The 24,515-nt window shown below is 40.2% G+C and overlaps 1 protein-coding gene across 7 annotated transcripts in view; it reads right to left on the bottom strand.

Annotated features, from left to right (window-relative positions):
* Window positions 1-24,515, bottom strand: part of TMCC1 (transmembrane and coiled-coil domain family 1) — a 168,386-nt gene that overhangs the window by 109,042 nt on the left and 34,829 nt on the right. For 4 of the 7 annotated variants that reach the window (XR_014019851.1, XM_081275980.1, XM_081275981.1 and 1 more), the window contains 2 exons: window positions 17,461-17,516; window positions 13,373-14,063 (listed from right to left, as the gene is read on the bottom strand). Coding sequence is in view for 6 of the 7 variants with exons in the window: in XM_081275980.1 (XP_081132106.1) it covers window positions 13,373-13,936 (564 nt within the window). In the remaining variant the exon portion in view is untranslated. The remainder of the gene's footprint in view (window positions 1-13,372; window positions 14,064-17,460; window positions 17,517-24,515) is intronic. The other 3 variants (XM_081275983.1, XM_081275984.1, XM_081275985.1) reach the window with 1 other exon arrangement.

The raw sequence follows: 24,515 nt of genomic DNA on the forward strand, positions 1-24,515 counted from the left end.
CCTCACACGCGAAAGGCAAGCGCTCTACACTGAGTTCCAGTCCCAGCCCAACTGCTGGAAAGTTTTAAGACAAAAACAAGCTTCCCTTTCACTGGCGGTCTAGCCAACACCTTGCTCAGAGCGTCACAGGAGGTCGCCTTCAGCAACTCTGATGCACTACTCCACTATGATGCTTCTTATAGAAATGCTCAGAAGCAGATTAGAATCAGGACTCTTTTTTTCCCCACTTTTAGGCGGTTCATTTTGAACAGTACACACACTTTGTAACTGGCATATTATAATTGTACTTAACAGTGGTGATCATCATGCCACGTTTGATCCATGTCATTCCATTCCCTCCTATAATCCACTTGCTCTATCCTACTAACTGCTTCTACTTTATTCATTCTTTTTAAAAAATGTATTTTTAGTCATAGACAGATACAATATCTTTATTTTATTTACTTATTTTCATGTGGTGCTGAGGGTTGAGCCCAGGGCCTCATGCATGCTGGGCACATGCTCTGCCAATGAGCCCCAGCCCAGCCCTATTCTATGCTTACTGCAGTGCTGCAGAGACGGCGATCTTCTTAACAAACCTTCTAAAGGAAGGACGACCTATCCATTAAAAAAAGAAAATCTCAAGTTTTGTTGATTCTTAAGGATCTGATACTCAGATTCGCTGATGCAGAAGAGCTTCATGCTTCTATGTTAAAAACAAGAAAGAACAGGGCATTACCTAAACAGCAAAGAGGAAACCAACCAACGGAGAAACTCCAGCCAGTCCTCCGCAGCATGGGAGGCGCACCCACGGCTCGCGGCGGTCCTCTGCTGGTGCCTGGAGTTTCCTTTTAAGAGCCCCACTTCCAGAACTTACCCTGGAAACCTATACATTTATAACTGGTTCACCTGGCCTGCCGGGTTTCACAAAACAATTGCCCATGGGTGTCGGGGAAGGGGCTAGAAAAAGAAAAAAGAAGGTGGGGAGGAGTGTGCTCAAATTTTTGTTTTTAAGGTGATAACAATTTGAGCTTAAAAAGATGAACTGCAGATTATTCTTAATTAACAGTACCTGCGTGTGTTAGAACTTATTTATATATCATCTGGGATGCTATACACTGCAATCATCCATTCTAAATCTGTTCCTGAGTCTCCCTCCCGCCATGCATCATGAAGCAGGTTAAGTGACAAAGCCTAATGCTGAACTATACTTATGTATTTATCATCCTACGTGGTCAGGCTGTATGTTTGTAAGAAGCATTAAAACTTTTTCCTATGCAGACATGGCTTGAAGATCTGAGGCCATCAAATTTCTAAACAAGACAATAAGAGTTCTGAGCAGGTCTGAATGAAGAAGTCAATTTCCCAGCACACTCCTGAGGCAGATCTTCACCCACAGCCTTACTCTCCAACAGTGTTATACTCATCCTGTGAATCCCACAGTCACAGAAACTCAAAGGAATCTGGCTTAGTCCAACTCTGAGTTGTGGCTGTGTGGCTCCTTGGCCTCTGCTTACTCATCTTTGAGCTGGTGACCTCTCCAGTACAGATCACCTCAACTTAAACAGTTCTGATGTAAAATCTGTTCTTGTGTTACTGTCATATCCTAAGTCAAACATAGGTGATTTTTATATTATCCAAAAATTCCTCAGGGAGAAGCTACTCCTTTTATCTTGGTCTAAATACACACCCAAGAGTATATTGCAAGGCAATCAATGGGTTACGGGAAGAAAACATTACAATTTCCATTTATATTTTTTATTTCTATCTCTGTGTTATGTGATGTACATAGTATGGAGGAACGATTATACATGTATAATTTATAACTAAACAGACACATGCTCAAAGAAGCAGATGAACAATATAATTTAGAAGCCATTTCCTTTATGTTTTGGAATATCAGGTCACAGGGGTCACATGTATGACTAAGGATCCTCAGTAAACATTAAATATTCATCATCAGTGTACCATCCACCATGCACAAGTAAACATTTAGCATGAGAAATAAATAGCACTCATATAATCTGCCAAAATGTCAAAATAATAAAACGATTTTCTTGGTAAAAGTTCACAGCAACTTAAGAGTAACAGATTATTCTGCTCTCCTTTAAGCTTACACTGCACGATGAGGCTTTTAATAATCTATAATCATGTGCACACACATCCCCACCCAGAGGACAGAGACTTGTGAAGAGATCTTTCATTATCCCTCTAAACCAAGAATTAAACCTGCTTTGATTGGATTTATCTACATTTAAAGGTCTAAGCTGGATTCCTCAGAATATTATGCAGTAGAAATGAAAAGAAGATATAGTCCATTTCAATTAATATTTAAAATATAATATTCTTACCTAGAATTAGCTTTTCAAGATATTAACATTTAGGTCATATCAAAAATTCTGTCCTAGGGGCTGGGGTTGAAGCTCAGTGGCAGAATGCTTGCCTGGCATGTTTGAGGCTCTGGGTTTGATCCTCAGCACCACATATAAATAAATAAATAAAGGTCAATCGAATATATATATATATATAATATATATTATATTTATATATATGTATATATATATATATATATATATATATTCATTCTATCCAAATGCTTTAACAAGGATACAGGAAATGCTTAGAGTTTTTAAAGAAAATACTTATGTTGTCATAAGTCATATTCTAAAAAGAAAGCAAAGAATGGAAGAATGAGCCAGTGTGGTGGCACATGCCTATAATCTCAACAACTTGCGAGTCCCTAAGCAACTCAGTGAGACCCTGTCTCAAAATAAAAAATAGAATATGCTGAGGATGCAGCTTAATGGTAAAGCACTTCTAGGGTTGATCCTCAGGACAAAAAAAAAATTGAAGAATAAAAAGCTTTGGAAAGCTGCCATATCTAGAATCTTTAAAAAGTAAACACACTTAAATCAGGTTTCCAAGGCAAACTGTCAACTTTCTACTACTTAGAACCCAAACAACTTACTGAAAGCTTTCAAGTTATTTACTAACTTCGAAGTTCTGGATTTAGACCAACATTTGTTAAGAATTGGTCTCATACTCTGGTTAGTAATTAAAAACAAGATTTTTTGTGATCATATTAAGATTAACCAATAAAACTGTTTTGTTTCATTTTTTTTAAGAAATTGCTTTTAAAGTAACACTGCAGAACTACTGGCAAAGTTCATCACAGAACACTCTCAGCAGCACCAGAATGTACCAGCAGAGGGCCTGCAGCATTCATGATTACTGAAGTTTCTTAAAAACAGCTTTCCCAAGTTCCAGGGAACCAACAACTGATCAAGGCTCTAGCTCAAAAATTAAATACGGGAATTTCCATATAAAAAAATTCATGCCCATAATTCATCCATTAAAAAAAACCCCAATATTCAAATGTCAAAACTTTCGACTCTACGTTGTAGGATCAAATTCTTTCTAAGAAGAAAGCGCCAGTTCTTTAGAACGCTCTTTTTTTTTGAAAAATCTGTATGAACTTTTTAAAGATCAGGAAACCATCAGCTCTCAAAGTATAATGGGGAAGCAATATTTACTATTATTATCCTAAAAGAAATAAATGCTAAGAATAATTCTTCCTTTGAGGCTCCTAGAGACTGTCATCCACACTGTGACTTGTGAGAGGCTGCAGTTTCTATTGAGTTGGGGAAGAGCAAAGGATGATGGGAGGGAGAGGAAAGGGAAGAGAGAGAGAAGAAAAAAAAAAGAGGGGGGAGGAAAGAGGTGAAGGAGAGAACAAGGAGAAAAAAGAACCTTCCTTGGTTTTCAGAGATCATAAATTAATAAAGACAAATTTTTGATGGTAAAAAAAGGAGCAGTAATTAAAAAGTAAAAGCACCTGTATTGGCTTCTTAAAAAGAGGCACACAGTTCTTTAGAGTCAAGGCTCAGCTCAGCTGCTGTTACCCTTGCACCCAGATCTGGCCAATTCATTTTCTGTCAGATACCACAGTTTAAGAATAATGAAGGGCTGGGTGAGTTGACAGATCAATATAACTAAGCACTCAAAACTGTGATGTGAAAAAATTTTCCAGCATTAACTGAAGCAGCACATTCCCTAAACTGGCCATTCAGAGAATATTAGCATGACCCCTTCACAAAGGTAAGATAAACACTGGTGAAGCACTCTGTACTTTTCATGGACTCAGGGGTTCTTAGTGAACTGCTGAAACCACGAACTGTAATGTGACTACAAGAATCTACTTGATGTGGAGTTTTCTGTTAGAAGCCAGGGAAGATCCAAATACTTCAGGCTCCAAGAACCGCAGTGTCTCTTACCCTAAGAGATGTTTTAAGCTGTTTTTAAGTCAGCCTTCCCCTTGAGCTGTCTACAGCAGGCCTTGCAGCTGGCTGCTGGATTATTCTTGGTAAGACCCACAGAATCCAGTACAAACTTCTGACCAACTGTGTGAACAGAACATGTCCCCTCATTCCAACCTCATTTCAGTTTCTTATGGTAATACTTCACAGTATATCTGTCTGCCAGTGAGGATTCACTCTTATGTCCCCACCACTTAGAAATGCCTGGATCAACAGATACTTGTTAAGTTGAAGACAATATATCACAAGCACTAGGAATTATTAGCCTGCCAAACAGACTATCCAGGAGAGATGCACTGCAAAGAGAATTCATACCTACAGCAGCAACTCGGCAAGACTCTGTCTCAAAAAAAGGGATTGGTGGTGGCTAGGGATGGGGCTCATTGGTAAAGCAACCCTGGGTCCGATCCCCAGTACCAAAAAAAAAAAAAAAAAAAAAAAGACCCAGCTTAAGATGCTAGATGTGTCTAACAGAGTCGTGAGCAGAATGGGCTGTCTGGGAGACCTAAAAGACCACACAGCCCCTTGAGGAGAACATCACACAACTTGAGTAGATGGAGCAATTCCTCCCCACCTAAGATTTTGTGGTAATGAAAGGAAAAGTGGAATTTCCTTAGGATGGTGCTCCCTCCCTCTTATCTAACTTCCAAATGGTCAGCAACACGGCGGGGGTGGGATGGGGGGACAGAATAAAACATATTCACTGCTAAGAACAACCACATTACCCACTAGTAACAGTGTGAGCCAAGGCAAACCAACCAACCACCACTCACTTGCTACTTATAAGCACTGTTTGGAAGTAAGACAGTGGTGACACTTCCAGCAATTGCATCATGATCATCCGGGGAAAGCAATGGGAAATTTACCTTTTTATCTAAATTTCTACTGTAAGAGTTCATTATCAGGCCTCAAACCTGCTTCAATTCATGAAGACCAACTTTTTTCTTTTGATTTAGGAAAATTAGTTGGCAGGCTACCAATTCTTTGGCAAACTAGATCCTTTTGTAACCACCAATGCTTTCTGACTTCAGCTTATACTTCCCACACTGAAGTGCATGAGAACCAGCAAAGGACTAGAATCAGCCATGGTCTCCGGCAAGCTGAACATTTTCCATAAGACTTAATCATTTGTTAAAAAAAAAAAAAACTACCAATGATATGGAAAAAGAGTCTCAATTACTGCATGATTCATCAAAATTCAGTTAAGGCTGGTTTCCTGGTGACTTAAGGCAAGAAGATAACAGAGGGATGGTTCTTACCTTCATTTACCTTTCTTAATTCTCCAACATTATACTATGGTTCATGTGAGACCTTAATAATGGGCTTTCTCGATAAATAAAATTATGGCATTTGCAGGTAAATGGATGGAATTGGAGAATATCATGCTAAGCAAAGTAAGCCAATCCCAAAAAACCAAAGGTCAAATGGTTTCTTTGATATGAAGATGCAGACTCATAATGGCAATTGGGGGGCAGGGAGCATGGGAGGAATGGAGGCACTTTAGACAGGGCAAAGGGGAAGGGGTGTGGGCTAGATACGTGTATTACTGCACACACAGGACAACTCTGCATCACGTACAGAGTTGTGCTCCACTTGTGTAACAATGAACAGAAATGCATTCTGCTGTCATGTGTAACTAACTAGAACAAATAAAAACAATGGGCTTTCTTTTCCACCCCAGCTCAATCTCAAAATGCAGAAAGAGCTCCATGAAGACTGGTTATTGAACTGACCACCTCACTAAATAAAAACGTTGCTTTATTAGACACTGTAAATTACTTGTTCATTATTATTTCATTTAAACATACTAAAGTACAGAATCTTATTGCCCATATTTTAATAAACTATTAAATATAACCAGGAAATCATTACACTATTTTATTTTTATTGCTACCCATCTGAAAAAGATGAGTGTTCAAAAATAATAACATTAGAAACCAAAAAAGGGGTAGTGATAAAAATCACTCTGCCAGTGCCCTTAGATTTCTGCCTTTGTTCAAACAAGTTGATCTAGTAACTAATTTTTGAAAAAAAGGAAAAACTTTATTTTTCCCTTTTCTTGTCCCCTATTTGACAGAATTGATACTTTCCAATTTCTGACATATCCATTAGGGTAAAGAAGCAAGAATGCTGAACAGGGATGTGGAGGAACCCAGGGACATGGTCCTGGAATTACTCATAATAGCTATGTGACCTCTGGCAGGTTTTCACACTCCATAAAGTGAGGAGTCCAATTAGGGTTCGAAGACACAACAGTACGTGGCTCTTAGCTCATCACTTGGCAACAACCAGTGACCTATTGACTAAAAGTTAGAAGTGTTGCAAGGGACTCATTTTGCAACCCAAGGTTGTTAAATTCTGGGTTTCCACATTATTACAATTTTGAAATCTGAGCTATGGCTTCTAATCCCAGTAAGAATTTTGGGGAGAAGGGTGGGGGCGGGGCAGTGCTGGGGACTGAACCCAGCAGCATTTTACCACTGAACTAGATCCCCAGTTCTTTTTATTTTGAGACAGATCTTGCTAAATTACTAAAGCTAGCCTCCAACCTGCCACCCTGCCTTAGCCTTCCAAATCAATAGGATTACCAGTAAGATGTTACTATGATACAATAAGATGTATTCGGTCAGTTCTTAAATATTTGACTTCATCTTTAGTTGGAGATGTGAATATTTTTGTACTACATCTACACCAATAAGCCCTTGCTTTTTTTTAAGTTTTTTTTTGATTTATTTACTTTTTTGTGGTGCTGAGGATCGAACCCAGTGCCTCACACATGCTAAGCAAGAGCTCTACCACTAAGCCACAACCCCAGTCCCCTTTGCTAATTTTTATTACAAAAAGATCTTCCATCAGATTTTTAAAATTAAACATCTATTTATTGTAAAATGATTCTGTTGAGCAGAGTGGAGCACACCTATAATCCCAGCAATTCAGAAGGCTGAGGCAGGAGAATGGGAAGTTCAAGAACAGTCTCAGCAATTTAGCAAGACCCTGTCATAAAATAAAAAATAAAAAAGAACAGGGAATGTAGTTCAGTGGTAAAGTACCCCTGGGTTCTATCCTCAGTACCAAAAAAATATATATCAATAAAATGATTCTACCTAGGATTCTACTTAAATGTTTTCAAAGTTTATTTACAAAATGAGAGACTCAAATTAATGAATAATGTGTATTAGTTGTGACCCTGAAATATCAAAGTTCAAAAGTAAAATCTACTCTGCTTATATGACCAAGAGGATCAGGTCATGATGATGTAATATCAAAACAAGTCATTAGTCAACTCTAAACAAATACTTAACTAAGTTCAACTTTGTGTTAACTTGCCAAAGTTGCCTATCTTTCTTGAGATAAAATGCTATACTGTCATTTCAGAAGAAAAACCAATCTGTTCCAGCAATACCTTATATAACATGATATGACCTTGATCTGTCCCTTTGTCTGAGTCTATGGAGGAGGACCTTGCATCTGTGTTTTGGACATTGGGTGCTGAAATTCTCCTCCTGACTCTTAAGATTCAAAGATACTAATAAAGTACCCAACTCTCTGGGGTACAGATGGGGAGGCAGAAAGTGGGTCGCCTGCTATTTTCCTTTATGGGTCTGATTACCCTAAAGCCTGTGCCTGTTCTGTAGGACAAAGGAAAGTAGGTTAGATTTCATTTAAAAAAGTGAACTCTACTTTTTATTATGTTAAGTCTTCAACATAAACTCTGCTGCTTCTAAACAGAAGGAATGCAACTCAAATTTGAAAACAAAACATTTAAAGAAACATCCCTGTTAAAAACTTTATATAACAAATTTATCAAGGTCAAGAATACCACATCTGTATCTTCACTTCCACTCATTAAACCACCATATTTAACCTTGATCATTAAGGATAATCAAAAAATGGTGGGGGCGGGCGGGATGTAGCCATACACTTCTGGCTCCAAGGGTCAATAAACCTATATAAGTCACCTGCTGTGACAATCAAGCTTTGGAAAGAACAATTAAAAAGCCAAAATATTTTCATTTCTAACTCAAGGCCACTTTTCCAGTCCCATGTTATTATCAACTGCCTGTAAGAGATTCCCTCAACAGTGTTGGTAACTCCACTGACACTAAATAAGTAAAAAAGAGAGCTCTCTATTGGGTTTCATCAACACAATTTTTTGACTATTTTGTGGAAAACCAACACTATTTTTTTTACCAGTTCTCCCAAGCAAATCTTGGGATTAAAATTTTCTGTTTGTTTTTAACCTTTGATTTCCTATGTGCTTTTCTATTATCTATTCTATTTCCACAGTACCAATTCGATATTTACAAAAACACCTGCTACCTTATCTTAGTCACTTAGCCTTTATCCTAATGACCTCCTGTATAGGTTACTTCTCAAAATATCATCCACAATTAATGTCCAGTCAGGATGGTCACCCCTCACTTCCACCTACCAGTGCTTGCCCTAGGGCACCATCTGGTGGTCAGCAACAGGAATTATCTTTTTTCTTGACACCTTATCCTCTTGGAAGTAAGTACAGCTCGCTTTCTGGTTTTGCTCATAGCTCAACTAATTCAATCACAGAAATTTCTTTATTTGAACACACACAGTCCTGTCCTCTTTATACTCCAGTTACTAGCCACACACTACAAAAAATTCTTTTTCTTTGTCCATATTTTAAGTTATCCAAAACAAGTCCCTAATTAAAGATAAATTTGCCTATGAAGAGGAAAATAATGTAGTGAGCTCTAAAGTGATGTCTTTTTTAAAAAAGTCACTTCTAACCTTCCCTTTAGAAGATCAAGTTTGGATCTACTGTCTCATTTTTCCCTCTAAACCTTTTCTATCTCAAAATTTATGACAAAAATATTGCATTCATTCTTACTATTTTATAAAACAAGAGGTATTTTTTAATAGTGCCTTCCTGTAATCCAAGTACCTTGGGAGGCTGAGGCAAGAGGATCAAAAGTTCAAGGCCAGCCTCAGCTATTTAGTAAGGCCCTGTCTTAAAAGGGGGAGGTGTGGGGGAAGGCATTTGGGAATGTAGCTAAGTGGTACAGTGCCCTTGGACTCATCATCGCCAGTACCCCTCCCCACAAAAAGGAGCCATTTAAATAGCATCAATTTATACTGTTTACTATGTAGTTACTATTGCAATAGTGGCATAGTTACAATATTTCAACTAGGTTTTGGAGGAATGCACCTTTTGGACTAAACCGGAAATATACAAACCATTTCTAACACTGAAATTCAGAACGACTTCTCCCACAGAAATGAACAACTGAGTATATGTTTTATAAGTTGACAGATTCTATGCTACATGACAATGACTTCTCAGTAAAGTTGTCTGGTACCTTAGATGGGTTTTTCCCATTTTATTCTGTCTTCAACATAGTAAATTTCCATCTTAAGCAGTTATTTTTTAAAAATTTGATGTGTGTGTGTGTGTGTGTGGGGAGAGAGAGAGAGAGAGAGAGAAAGAGAGAGAGAACGAACCCAGGGGCAATTCTACCTCTGAGCTACATCCCCAGCCTTTTTTTTTTTTTTTTTTTGAGAGAGAGAGAGAGAGAGAGAGAGATTTTTAATATTTATTTTTTAGTTTTTGGCGGATACAACATCTTTGTTGGTATGTGGTGCTGAGGTTCGAACCCGGGCCGTATGCATACCAGGCGAGCGTGCTACCGCTTGAGCCACATCCCCAGCCCCAGCCTATTTTATATTTGAGACAAGGTCTCTTTAAGTGGCTGAAGCTGGTCTTGAACTTGAGATCCTCATGCCTCAGTCTCCCAAGTCACCAGGATTACAGAAGTGCGCCTCTGTGCCCAGCTAATATATTTTTTAACATGTAATCCCTCTGCCTTAAAAAAAATCTCAGTATTTCCTATTTTCAGTCAAATCATCAAAATTTAGTTTCACATTCATACTCCTAAATAAAAAACCTCTTCCCTAAACTGAAATTTGAAAAATAAGCTATATATAATTATAATTATATATTTTCCTAACTTATCTCTTATTGCTTCCCCTAAGTGTCTGGCTAACCCTTGTCAACTGGCAGATCCCAGGGTTCTCTATGTGGGAGAGACACACAACTAATTGCCATGTATGGTCCTAGCTCTCCAGAGACTCACAACTGGGGTGTTGTGTTGTTGTTTGCATCTCAACTATTTTTGAAGCCTAATTATTTGGTTATATTGTGTCATTATATAATGGGAAAGATCTGTACTGACTGGAAAGATCTGTACTGAAGATCTGTCATCTGACATGCTGTCCAGTGCACCTTTTCTACACAACCCTAGACTGAGCTCTTCTTGGACCGTCTACCATCTTAATTTCAATAACATCTGATACATATTGTTCTCTACTGAAGCTTTTTAGTTGCTGAGAATGGACTAAAAGTATGTTGCAGGCAGTGGTTAACTCAGTTCTCCAGGTGGGCTCGCACAGCCTCAGGCCACAATCAACTGCCTCAGCCCTAGACAATCAGTTCACCCTGCTTGCTGTCTGGATTTTAACTTTCTGTGCATGCCATGAAAAAAAATGGGAAATACAACAAGTTTAATTTATAGTATTTTCAGATGAGAAACAACATTAAATGTTATTTACTGAAATGACCTCATCTTGAAACTGAAGGAAATGAAACCTAGAGAGTTTAATTTCCTTAAGGTCACACGGATACTTAATTACAGAAGTAACTGGAATCTAAAACCACAAGCTCCTGACTTCTGAGCTTCGTTACATTATATCACGCTGCTTCTCAAACTGGCACTTTATGTAATTCCTGCCTGCTTAACAAGATGGTAAGGTCTCTGAGAATAACAACATGACAGAAATCTCTCATCCCCAAATTGCTAATCTCCAAACTACAAATACTGAAGAGACAGTTATTGGTAGAATAAAGTCTTTGTTATAAAGAAATTTAATGAAACTGACAGGGCAGAAATCTGTGTGAACAGTAGAAATATTTGTGTGTTATGATGCATGTACTTGTAGAGACTGAAAAAAGGAACAAATTACCCTGAGAGGAAGGGTGACAACTTAACATGATGACAGCTAGAGATAGATAAGCACATGAAGTGAAAAGTCTTAATGCTCAAACCACAAGAGAGGTTTAAATACTATTTACAGATCAAATTCTTATTAGTAAGAACTGTCCCAAGTGGTGCTCCTTACTCATCTGGCACACACATGACTTTTGGGTCTGTGTTCATCTGTTTTCAGTACTGTGCATTTTTTATTTTGAGACAGGGTCTTGCTAAATTGCTTAGGGCCTCGCTAAATTGCTGAGGTTGGGCCTCGAACTTGCAATTCTCCTGCCTCAGCCTCCTGAGCTGCTGAGATTACAGGCATGTGCCAGGGCATGTGGCCTGACTTATGATCTTGAAGTGCAGTACCATCCTCTGATTTTAGTGCTGAGAAAAAAACAATTTCAATACCATTTCTTTATAGTGCAGGTCTCTGGGAGATGCTCATGTGCCCTTCCTTCTGCCTGGCATGCTCTTTCCCCAGACACCTGAGTGGCTTGGTTTGCTCCCTCACATCCTTCGGGTCTTGGTCATGGATGGCACTCTCAGTGACATTCAACCTGACCATTCTACTTTACAGTTCTCATCTTTCTTTACAACTCTTGCACTCTGTATTTTACTTACATGTTTTATTAAAATCTTCCCCTTCTACACAGTAAACTCCATAAAAGGCAAAGATTTTTATCTGTTTTACTCATTCACATGTTGAGTACCTAACACAGGAGCCAGCAAGCATGGCCCGTAAGCCCAGGTAACATCCACCGGCTAAGCCAGGCAGGCTCATTCACACACCCGACAGCACACAGCTGGGCTACTGCACAGAGTTGAAAACATTTACTGTTTAAAGGAAGGTCTGCAGATCTCTGACCTCAAACAATTGTAGGCCAAACAATAAGTACTTATGGATTGAATATATGAACAAATGACACTGGGGATAAACTTTTGATCCCGCTATGTTTTATTAAAAAAAAAAAATTAACAAAAGAGCATGTAAAATTCAGAATCACCACGCAGGTTTCAGCATGATCAACCTGGCTTCCACTCTTAGTCGTACACTGCTCATCAACTGACTTTAGGGAAATCCTATTCAGGAACTTCAAAAATCTGTCACCCTATGATTTCTTCTGTGATCTCTCTACCTGCCTTTTTGGAGGGTGGGGGAACGCCGGGGACTAAACCCAGGACCTTGCACATGCTGGAAAGCACTCGATCACTGTGCTACATCCACAGTCCCAACTGCTCTAAAACTCTGGTTTCAGTCATCGCCATCTCTTGCCGAGACTATCACAGACTCCTTACTGCTCTCCTGGCTCCCACCCTGACCTGCTGCAAGTCTGTCCACACCGTAACCAGAGAGATGCCTTTAGAAATATGAGTCAGACCACACCCTCTCATGCTCAGAGTCCTCAATGGCTCCCCATCTCACTGGGCATACAAAGGCCTTATAAACCCTACAAAGCCCTACCTGTGACCCCCCGGCTTGGTCTCTTACGACTGCACACACGGCTCTCCCACACCAGCCTCCTCACTATTCCTTGACAACTCAAGCAGTCCCGTCCTCGGGCTGCTTCACCTGCTTGGAGCAGGAGTGCCTGTGGCCACATCTCTGCAGGTCTTCCCTCAAGTGTCCTCTTCACAGTGAGGCCCACACTCCTCATCTCTCCTCCTGTTCTATTTCTTCCCCACAGTGCTGATCACAGAATCCACCTCCTCTCCCTGGGGCGCGCTGTCTCCCCCAATACAAAGCAAGCCGCAGGGCAGAAACCTTTGTTGTGTCTCCTGATGTCCCCTAACTACCTGGACCATCACCTTGTACACAGCAGGTATTAATAAGTACTAGTGAATGACTGATGAAAGCTTACCCCATTTCAAAAACCCATCCATGCGAAGTTTCCAATTAGACATCCCATCTTGCTGCCCTACGTCTATTTTCCACTAACCCAAAGTCAAGTACACTCAGGCACCAGGAGGAGGCTTTCCACACAATGGATACGCCAGAAAATCAACCCAACACCTGTCTTAAGGCTGTGCACACACACCCAAGGCTACAAGAAAAAGGAAACCTGGAGGACTCACCCGCTCCAAGGATGCCTCATCTCCCGGGAGACACGCCGCAGCCGCACAAGCAATCTCCATCATGGCGGAGCTGGTGGGAGCATCGGTAGTGGAGGAAGACCTGGGTCGGCCTGCCTGTAGAACAGCGGTCATCTCCTGGCCAGACTTCCTGTTGATCTGCGGACTTCCTTTCGGGGCCTCTGGCTTGCCCCGCCTACTGTGCAAGCTCGTTCCTCTCTTCATCTTGGGTGGCACTCGGATCTGCTGCAGAACCCGATTCAGAGCTGTGGGGTGGGTGGGGACACCGTCAATCTCAGCACATGCGTTCTGGCTCTCCAGATCCACCTCGGGTTCTGGATCAGTCTGAATCTGCTGCACATCATGTGGAGACACTGATGACCTCCTGCGCTGGTGCTGGAAGAGATGCTTCAAGCCTTGGCCAATCACATTAATGTTCTCCAAAGCATTGTGGGTCATTTTAGATAACTTTTGTTCAGATTCTGTCTGCTTTCTGGCCTCAGCATCTTGGGATTTGCCTCCAGGATCAGGGTCCTCATATAACTGTTCACTGCCCGAAGGCTCCATCAGGAGACTTAATAAGCTTATTTGCAAACTCAAAAAATTTTAAACACACCAAGACTGTCAGATTAGGTAGGCATTTGCTTCAACAGCGACTATGCATGCAGCTGTGAGACGGAGGCTTCATGCCTATCTAATGTTAAGAAAAAAAGAAAAAGAAAGAAAGAAAAAGAAAAGAACCTTATATCATAAGTTCATGCAGAAACTCCAGTGTTAAAACAAAGAAAAACATGCCATTAACCAAACAAATAGGCACTATCATCAAGCAATCTTTAATCAAAAGATTAAAAGATAGTTTTCTAGATAGTGAATAATGACTATTTTCTAGAAAGGGGGGGGGGGAAGCCCAGAACAAATACACAGGAAATGAAAACAGCAACATTTTAAAAAAATGTTTCAATATGTGAAGAATCCCACAGCAGATTCGCCATCTTGGAATAGACACAGTAGTAGCTGACAGAACAGTGGCTGTTTAGGAGATTAAGACAAAAGCTGTCCAAAGCTTATTCTGGATGCAACAATTTAATTCCTGTCATTCAAAACTACAGTTAATTATCCACATGCTGAAACTCAGTAAATTCAAAGAATAATAGTGAGAAGTGAATATCCAAGTCTAAGATCTGTGGATTGCAATGGAATACAGGAATCTGTTGTTACCATTCATTCATCAAGCTCACTGGTAATCAGAGGTGACAGGCTTGCTCTTTTGAGAGGATTAAAAATAAAATATCTTATAGGCTGAAGTCTCTGCTGAAGCACAAACGACCTTTCTGGCACCGTGTGGACAAACAGGCCAGACAGAAACAGTCTTCAGAGAGACTAGAGCTTTGCCCAGTAGCAGCTTTCAAGAAAGGAGACTCAAAGACAATCCCCTTCTCAACAGTACCATGCCTGACAGAGGCGTCCTGTGTATCTACACAAATTCAAAGGCAAAGTAACTGGGCACAGTAACTGGGCATGATGGAAGGACAGAAAAGGAGAGGTCAAACAGCAACCATACACCAGTGTTAGATGCAGGAAGTTAAAAGGAAGCACAAACCAAGAGAGGTCAAGTCAGCATCATTGCCATGGTTACTGAGGTCACATGCTGAAGGGGATTGGGGGGAGGGATGAGATTTCTCCTTAGTAGAAAGTGTTTATTTTTTTTTTATTGAGTTTGTAAAAATATACAATTGCATAAACTCACAGAAGCTGCTGGTGAGGCCAAAACATGATACAGGAAGTTCTTTATACCCAGATTTTCTCTCAACCTTTGGTTTAGAAGTCTTTTAAGCTGTCTACATTCCCAGGTACTAAGTCATACCAATGAAGCAGTGTGCGGATCACATTTTGGGGACATGCAGACACCTTTTCCCCAAGTGGCTCTCTAGGAGCTGTAAATTAGCTGGATGTCAGAGTTTGCTGCGAATGAATTCAAACTCTCTAGAGGTTTCTTCCTAGTGACTACTCAGAAGACCTTCTTGGCCTATTGCGTGGACACTGTCACGGGGACTCCACTGTCCCTGTTCATTCATGCCCATTTCCTCATCCTGACTTTTTACCTCTCATGAGCACAAACAGGGCGACAGCGTTAAAGACACTGGTCTGTCACCTGTACCTTCCTGCTTTCGAAATACCATAAAATTCTTTGCATCTTAAAAAAAAAAAAAGCAAACGCAGAACAGCAATAATAGGAAATTTCACTACCTTTCGCTCAAATTCTTTGAGGTGCCACTGAAATCTTGCCATCCTCCTGTGGCCTCTGATCCTTTCCCTGATTGCCTATTTGCCTTTTCTCTGTCCCTTTGGGACAGCCCAGAAAAAAACACTTAACTCTTAATTAGATTAATGGATGTCCTGGGCTCTGGTGCAGTTTTTTGGGTGGGCTCCTTTTGGGCAAAAGTTTTGCCCATAATGTATGGATTTAATTATCTTCCCCTTCCTTGGGAGTTTGTCTGGCAGACTAGTAGTTATTGAATTATTTGTAATCTCCTGAGTTAAAGGCTATGGAGCCAAGATAATCCAGTAACAGTGGACACACTAACTAATCTCTCTGCACAGTGGCCACCTAGACTCTAAAAAGATGGCAGGACATCAGAGCTGCAGGAAGACAGTGAAGAGGTGGCCTGGTCCTCCCTTATTTGCGCTGCATTAACTAATATGACAACTCACTTTTTTGTTGTTACTGTCGTAAGTAAATTGTATAAAGTAAATTTATCCCCTGAGATTAAAGGAAAACATGAATAAAAGAATGTCAAGGTTAGCTGAAAAACTAAATGATCTACTTGTCTCATATACATAGGTATTAGGAAATTATTATCCAACAAATCTCTTTCTTTGGGCAGTGTTATAAACTAATCAAGTGACCATCTGTTTCTGTCCTATTTAAAACACGGACAATATGGTACATTTTAAATGTCACTAATTTTGTCTGAGATTTCACCACTAGCATGTGTCTATTATTTATTTTCAAATAATCTGCAATGATGACTGATGACAAGGAAATATTAGCATTCTCTGGGAAAACCTGAAGTGGCGTCAATTTCTAAGCTGAGTCTTGCAGAGCTAAGGCCTCTAAACCAAGGCTCTCTTCCCAGTTGCAAGGATTAGGTCGCAGAGTATGATGGATTTCAGGATTTCCGAAGGCATGACTTATCTTAATGTTACTAACGCACCTTAGTGAGCTCTAAGCATTAAATTACCAGATAAAAATTTGGAAAAACAACCTATAACTCTGATTATAAAATGTCATCTGGTACTTACACTTGTAGCTATAATCTGCATTACTGCTGTGCTATCAGCACCAACAAGAAACATGGCCACCGTTTTGAAGGTTCCTTAAATTTTCTATACAAAAAGCCTTTAGGGACCCTTTCAATGTATGCCAAATATTAAGGGAAGTCAAACGTTATTAGCAGAACCACATGCAATGATAATAGTGTAATAATTATGGCTATAGAACTGCTGATATTGTAAGAATGCAAGCATGAAAGAAATTCAATAACCTCAAAGTTTTTTAGTGCTTCCCTATTTTCTTCTGAGTTTATAAAACTCCCCAATTATCTGTATTAGATCCCGGCTCAAGTTCAACTGTGCAAAGCCAACTGTAGTTTTAAAAAGAGGGAAACAGGAAATGATGGCTCCTCCTTTATTCACTGAGACTCTCTAAAAAATGAAGTTCTTTTAAGTAAACCCCAGGAAGTGGAAAAGGGGGAAAGGAAACAAAGCAACGTGAGAGAAAGGGGTGAAGAGGAAGGAGTGAAAGTTGGGAACAGACGCGGCAATAGCAGCTACTGTTGACCAGGCTCTTCAGATAATTTTGTTAAACTCTCAGAATATCCAACAATTAATCTTTCCGCCACAGTTTTACTAAAAACATACCAAGCTGTTAGTTAACAGGAAACAAGTTACTCTGAACCAATATAAGTGAAAAGGTCGTTACAAATGTTTTGGACCAACCACCCCCCATTACACACCAACGACCTTTGTCTTTTTATTCTACTTTTCCTTTCCAAGTGAACTGCACTGACTAGAACAGACTCAATACTTGCCTTCATCACTCTTCCTCAAGCACTTCCAGGGTGTACAGGAATCCTGTCAGGAAAAGCTGAAAAACAAGCATTAAGAATTATTTTCTTTCCGTATTTTTTTATTGGGGTATTATAGTTGTACATAATGGTGGTGTTGGGGTTTGTTTTTACATATTCATACATGCACACAATAAAGCAGGAAGAATTACAAAGTGAGAAACTCAGGAGGAAACTTACCTATTACAGAAAAAAAAATTAAAGAACATACAACAAAAATGTTAATGGTCCTTATCTTGCACTGGTAAAAAGAAGTAGGGTAATTTTTTGCTAGTGCTACTCGGTATTTTCTAATTTTTCAAAAATATAATCAAGAAAAAAAGATTTTTCAGGGGGCACAGTACTGCATGCCTATAATCCCAATGACTCAGGAGGCCGAGGCAGGAGGCTCATAAATTTGAGGCCAGACACAGCAACTCAATTTGAGGCCCTTAGCAACCTGGCAAGACTCTGTCTCCAAACAAAAAATAAAAAGGGCTGGGGATGTGGCTCAGTAATAAAGTGCCACTGGTATCCCCCTTATCCCCCAAAAAAAAGATTTTGGAAAAAAAAAAGATTATTAATCTGTGAGCACATAAAACAGAAAAAGTGACCAATGTTGTAGTTTGCACTGAATATTTTTACACTATCTTAACTGCACAAGAAATGGACATTCTACTAGTTCTGGCCTTAAAGTAACATGCAATACAAAACAAGTATACAAAAACACAACTCAGATTTTTTTCAAGCAGCTTCTAACACTGTATCTGTGATTTTTATTTTAAGGCAATTTTAAAAATCTACATTTAAGAAAAAGAATATTAAAAACAAACAAACAAAAACCTTACATATACAAGTAAGAATCAAAAGGCACCAAAATTGAACTTTCTTGGCAAACTAGTTTCTAACAGCACAGTTCGTGCTGAAGTGTGGGGAGGACAGCGATAATCATCAGAAGTCGGAAGATCAGTTAGGACTGGATGTGTCGGGGACAGCCTGATGAAAGAGGAGGCTGTAACTGAGCTCTGAAGGCTGAGGGGACAGATGAAGCAGCAGCAGGATGTGGGCCAAGACGTCCAGCCAGAAAGTGAAACACACAGTATGTCTGGGGCCAGTGGAGAGGCCACAGGACCTACTGGGGGTGCCCAGTTTATAGTAGAGGAAATAAAATTCAATGGGTAAGGCTGGAAAGTTAAAGGAGGGGTTTAAATGTCGGAATAATTATCTGACAGCCTGCATATGTCAGGCAACAAAATGCACCAAGGTGACCAGCACCTTACCTCCAGCCCTCACACACCCTGCCAGAGGAGGGTAAGGTCACTACCCCCAATTCACAGTGGAGACTCTTAAGGCCAAAAGAGGTCTAGTGATGAAAAACTTTTCTTAATATCATGGACAATCAAGAGCTGCTATAAGATTTTGAGGCTATAAGGGTGTTTTAGAACTAATAATCCGATGGCATGGGAGAGATGCAAGAAGGGGGAAAGGCCATCAACAGAGAAATTAGGTAAGGGAATTAATAACAACTTAGAAAAAGGTGATGAGGATGAGCTGAACCCAGAGATATGGCTGGGAGTGGGTGATTAGAAGGCAAATGGAAAGGAGTCAACGCGAAAAAGGTACAGAGGAGCCAATGGGAGCTCCCGCATCACCCTGATCCAAGTTTTTAAAAGATTAGATAAAACTGATCATGTTATACACAACGATATTCGTACTTATCAGATAGAGATTTACTTAGCAAAGCAACCATCCAGTTGGGCCTCCTGCGTCTGACTTCAACAGTAAAAACACCAGGCAGGCAGACTTCACTAGCTCAAAACCCCCTCAACTGTTCTCTTCAGCAAACCTCCTGGGCTCCCTACGCCTGGTGAGGGCTTCTTCCCCCCCACCCAGTCTTACAGACGGACCTAGTTCCTGAGACTTACAGGAGCTCAACGATCATGCCAGTGTGTTGCTTGTTTTAATATTTCTCCACCATTTCCCCCTCCTGGCCCAAGAGTTCACAACTATAAAATTTCATTTTTCTGTTCTCTCACCTCTCACAAGCCAGGATAAAATGGAAAAATTTTAATTACCTAAGAAAGCTTATCTATCTTCCCTTAGATTCCTTTGAAATCCCTTTTCCTAAAGTCCTTAGTAAACATCCTCTTATGACCAGTGTTTCTTATTCATGGTGTATTTTCATGCTGTCAAAATTTTTTTCTTTTCAGAGATGGTTTATAAATCAGTCCAATCCTTTTATACCTTCTTGTAGGTTTTGTTTTTTTTTTTAATTTTTAAGTGACAGAGGCTTTCATCTGTCAGCACATGGATAGTTTACACTAAAAAATTATCCAGCTTAACTTGTCCCAACCCAGAGAGAAAGATACTGCTTCTGACATCATCCGAGATGTAAATAATGAAATTAGTATATATTACCATAGTTTTTAAAAGTTAGTACATACTGAATATACGTGCTCAGAGTATTTCATCCTGAAGCTGACCGATTATTATATTATCCCAGAGGGAGAACTACTACACTAATAGAAAGGAAAAACAGAATTTAAATACTCTATTTTTTTCTCACATCCAAATAAATATTAGGAGAAAAAGCAAGATCACAGAACAAGTAAAATGCATAAAACATAACACTATGTTAGACAAATTCAAATACACTAATTAAATGCAACTGGTCCAAAAGACAAAAATTATACTAAATGAAAAGAACAAGGTTAATGCTTAAAATATAACCAGAGAAAATAGCAAAAAGTAAAAAGTATAGGAAAAAAATCATACGAACTAAAAGAAAGCTGTTCTAGCTATAATACTCAAAGCCGCAAGAGAGATAATTCACAGGATTCAAAGTATAATTCATCAGGAAAATATCGTTTCAAATTAGTTATGTATGTAATAAAATCACTCCAATCATACAAAGCAACACTTAGAGATTTACAAAGACAAATTTGAAAACTCCATAGTCATGGGAAAGTTTTTTAACAATTCTCAGTAATTAATAGATCATGATCAATAAACTGGACCTAAATAGACATTAACATAAAACACAGCACCCAACAACTGTAGAATAAATGCGCTTTGAAGCACAATGAGATCATTTACAAAAATTGACCATTTGCTGAACCCTGGGGCGAGTCTCACAGATCTGAGAGGCTGAAAGGATGGAGTGTGCTCTCTGGCCACAAGGTGGATCTTTAAGGCTCAGCCGGGGCAGGAGGCACATTTTTCTCCCTGTTTTCTTTTTTTCCTGTTTTCTTCTGTCTTAGCCTTTTCAGGAGGGAAGGGATAACAGCTAAGGCTGAAAAGACACCTAAGAGCTTCCTCTCTGACCAAAGGAAACAGTCCTAGGAGTATCCAGGCATCCATCCCATGCAGTTAGGAAGAAGAACCAGAGACCCTGACAAACTGCTGCAGACTAAATGTGGGCTGGCATCTGAGTCAGCCCTGGGGCTGCAATCGGGAGGAGTGTCCATTCTTTGTGGACTTTTCCCTCCAGAAACCTGAAAAGGCTCTCTGGAGCAGGGGACAGGAGGGAGAAAGCCTCTCTCCAGCCCTGTGGAGCCTGGGGAAGGAAGAGCAGCCAATGTCAGACCATTCCAGACGCACTTGCCCCATCTCCCCCATCTCCCCCATCTCCCCGTGGAACAAAACGGTTAATCTGCAGGGAGAGATTAACCATGGCCAGCACTTGCGCTGGGAGAATTCCACTAGAGCACGAGGAAGGGGAAGGAGGCCCACACCTTATCTTCACCCACGTCCACTCTCTCCCTGAAGTTACACCCACCTCAGTGTGCGGGGAAGGCTGCAGAGACAGGCTGAGGACACCTAGTGAACTGCCATTAGGGGAAAAGAAAGCAGGTGAAGGGCACGGGGTCTTGAGAAGGCCACACCCCAAGACCCAGTGCTCCCACAAATCTGATGCTTGATCAGAAGTCACAGAGCTCCTGTCACCTTCACTACCAGGAACAATCTTGAACAATGGGAGACGGTGGGAGAGTGCAAGAGACCGACCCCCTCTGAGAAACAGCCTACCAGGAAAACTCAGAGACAAGGAACAAGGTATTACTAGGGAAATCTGAAGCCTCTGGTCCCCATGGCAACAACAAATGTCAACTCTAGTAACCATAGTGATAATAAACATCAAACACAGCAGAATCCCTGAATAGATCAACACAAATCTCCACCCTAAAGGACTAGGGGAAGGCAACACAGTCAAATGTATCAATTTTAAATGCCAACCTCAGTTTCTCCTATTGCATACAAAACATACACCTTTCGACAAAAACATCATGAAGCCTTCTAAAGACAGTAGTAAAAACACCCTGAAGAGACAAGGTAATCAGCAGAGCCAGAGTCACACATGACAAGTTCTGACGCCATCAGGAATTTAAAGCATGATGGATAATCAAAGACTCTAATGGAAAAGGCAGACAGCACGTGAGACCAGACGGGTAATTTCAAAGAGAAACGGAAATCATAAGAAAGAGTGGGGTGGAAATGCTAGAAATAAGAACACAGTAACAGATCACACATGCCTTCCATAGATAATTATATAGATAGGGAAAGAGCAGACTTGAAACAACTGGAAAAAGATCCAGTGAACTTCAAAACAGTCTAGTAAAAATAATCCAAGCTGAGGACTCAAGGGGAAGACAAATTTTCCTACTTGGAGGACATCCAAAAGCTATGGGAAAATAAACACTGCTACATACACATACTTAGAAGTTCAGGAGAGAAAGGAACGAAAGAAATATCCAAATGGCCAAGAGCTTCACAAAATTAGTAAACTCCAAATTTAGAAACTCTGAAAACATTGAACAGGATAAATACCCAAAAAACAAGACCAGACATCATGTTGAAGTTGTCAAAGGCAAAGAGAAAAATCCTAAAGGCAGCTAGAGAAGGGAAAATGTCTTACATACACAGGAACGGTGACAAAGCCCACAAAATCCCCTTAGAAACTTCACAAGTGAGCCATGGACTGAGGAATTTCAAGTGCAGAAAGAAAACAACTGCCCACCCCATATTCCACACCCGGTGGAAATACCCCTCAGGAGGAAGCAGAAATACAAACGCTTCCCCAAAAAAACGAGAACCAAGAACCTACTGTCAGCAAATCCTCCCCTGCAGGAGGACTAGGGCAAGCTCCTCAGGCAGGAGCGGGGAGGCTAGAGCTGGGCTCCACCAAAGAAGAATCAATGGAGGGAAAGCATCATCTGTTATTTTTCAGATTTTGAAGTGCTCTAAATGACAGCTGCTGAAAGCAGGAGCAATGTACCGGTGCCTATAAAGCAAGAAAGGGATGTCCATCAACCAGGAGGCAAGGGAAGAGGCAAGATATGGGAGCACTACAGCCACACTCCACATGTGAGAGGGTAAAACACTGCTGGAAGGTAAACTCAAAGTTTTTTTAAGAATATATCCTGTAAACCCTAAGACCATCAACCACTAAAAAACTTTTTTAAAAGGAATGTCAATAATAAGGGAAGAGGCGATAGAATTTTTTAAAAGTTCAGTTTGCACCAGAAAATGTGAAAGAAAAAAGAAACGAGTGCAACACCAACAACAAGAAGACGAGCAGGAGGTAGGTTTCCATCTACCTATGTTAATAATCAGTGTTAAGTGTGAGCAGACTAAACAAACCAGTGAAAAACCAGACTGTCCGGGTGGATGGAAAAGAAAGGCCAAGCTAAGTTCAAGAAGCCCACTAAATATAAAGATTTAGGTAGGAAAAATAAAAGGAGAAAAATATAGCACACAAACACTGATCAAAAGAAAGCTGGTATAGCCAAATTAATTGCAAAGAAGATTTCAGAAGAAGAAATGCAAAGAGGGGCATGACGTAATGATGAAGGAGTCACTTCTCCAAACAGATGGAACAGTCCTGGATCTTGAGTGTCCCCCAAAAGTCATGTGTTAAAGGCTTGGTTCTCAGCTTATGATATTGAGGGGTGGGGAGACACGTGTGTGTGGAAACTTTAGGAGATGAGGCCTATAGGGAAGTTCCAGGTTCCTAGGGGCATGCCCTCAAAGGGGACCTTTGGACCCCAGTCTCTTCCTCTTTTTCTTTTTCACAGCAGGACCTGAAGCTGAGTGCTCTGCCCGAGGTGGCTGACCATGGTGTGCTATGTTGCTAAAGCTTCAAAGCAACGAGGCCAACTGATCAAGGACTGATTTCCAAAATAAGACTTTTCTCTTTATAAGCTGATTTACCTCAGGTATTTGTTATGGTACTGTGAAGCTGAGTAACCCAAGTTCTAAACACTTATGAAACTGAAACCAAAGATTCAAACTACATGAGGCAAAAACTGGAAGGATCTTAGGCTGGGTTGTGGCTCAGTGGCAGAGCACCTGCATAGCATGTGTGAGGCACTGGGTTCGATTCTCAGCACCTCATAAAAATAAGTAAAATAAAGGTCCACTGACAACTAAAAAATATTAAAAACAAACAAACAAACAAACAAACAAAAAACCCAGAAAGATCTGGTAAGACAAGTCCACAATTCCTGGGGCAGACTTCCAAGGCTTGTCTCTTAGTAATTGATAAAACAAATGCACAGAAAATCAGGAAGGAGCTAGCCCTTGTTAGGCAAACATTCCCCACTAGGCTACATCCCCAACCCTTTATTTCACACCTTGAAATACAGCTGAGACTCAGTGAAGATGGTGTTTTCCTTAAGACAGTGAACCTCATAAACTTAGTCTTGCCTGATCAACATTTTTTTTTAAATGGGCTTCTAGTTGGTAACAGTCAACAAATACAAAGGATTTGTGACACGAATGGATGACAATATTTTATACATGTAGTGATGGGGACAGACAGACATGAGTGGTGGGAAAATGAGACTGAAAAAAAATCAGAAAGGATACAGGTGGCCTCAACAGTTGAGCACTATGACCCAATTTAACCTAGGTGACATTTGTAGGGCACGCCATGGAACAACAGTTGAATATACATTCTCTTCAAGTGCACATGGAATATTCCAAAGACATGCCAGATTTAGATCAATAAAAATGACCCTTAAAATTCAAAAAATAGATGTGAT

The sequence above is a fragment of the Spermophilus citellus genome (genome assembly GCF_964194105.1).
Source record: "Spermophilus citellus genome assembly, chromosome: 19".
In the NCBI taxonomy this organism is placed as follows: Eukaryota; Metazoa; Chordata; class Mammalia; order Rodentia; family Sciuridae; genus Spermophilus; species Spermophilus citellus.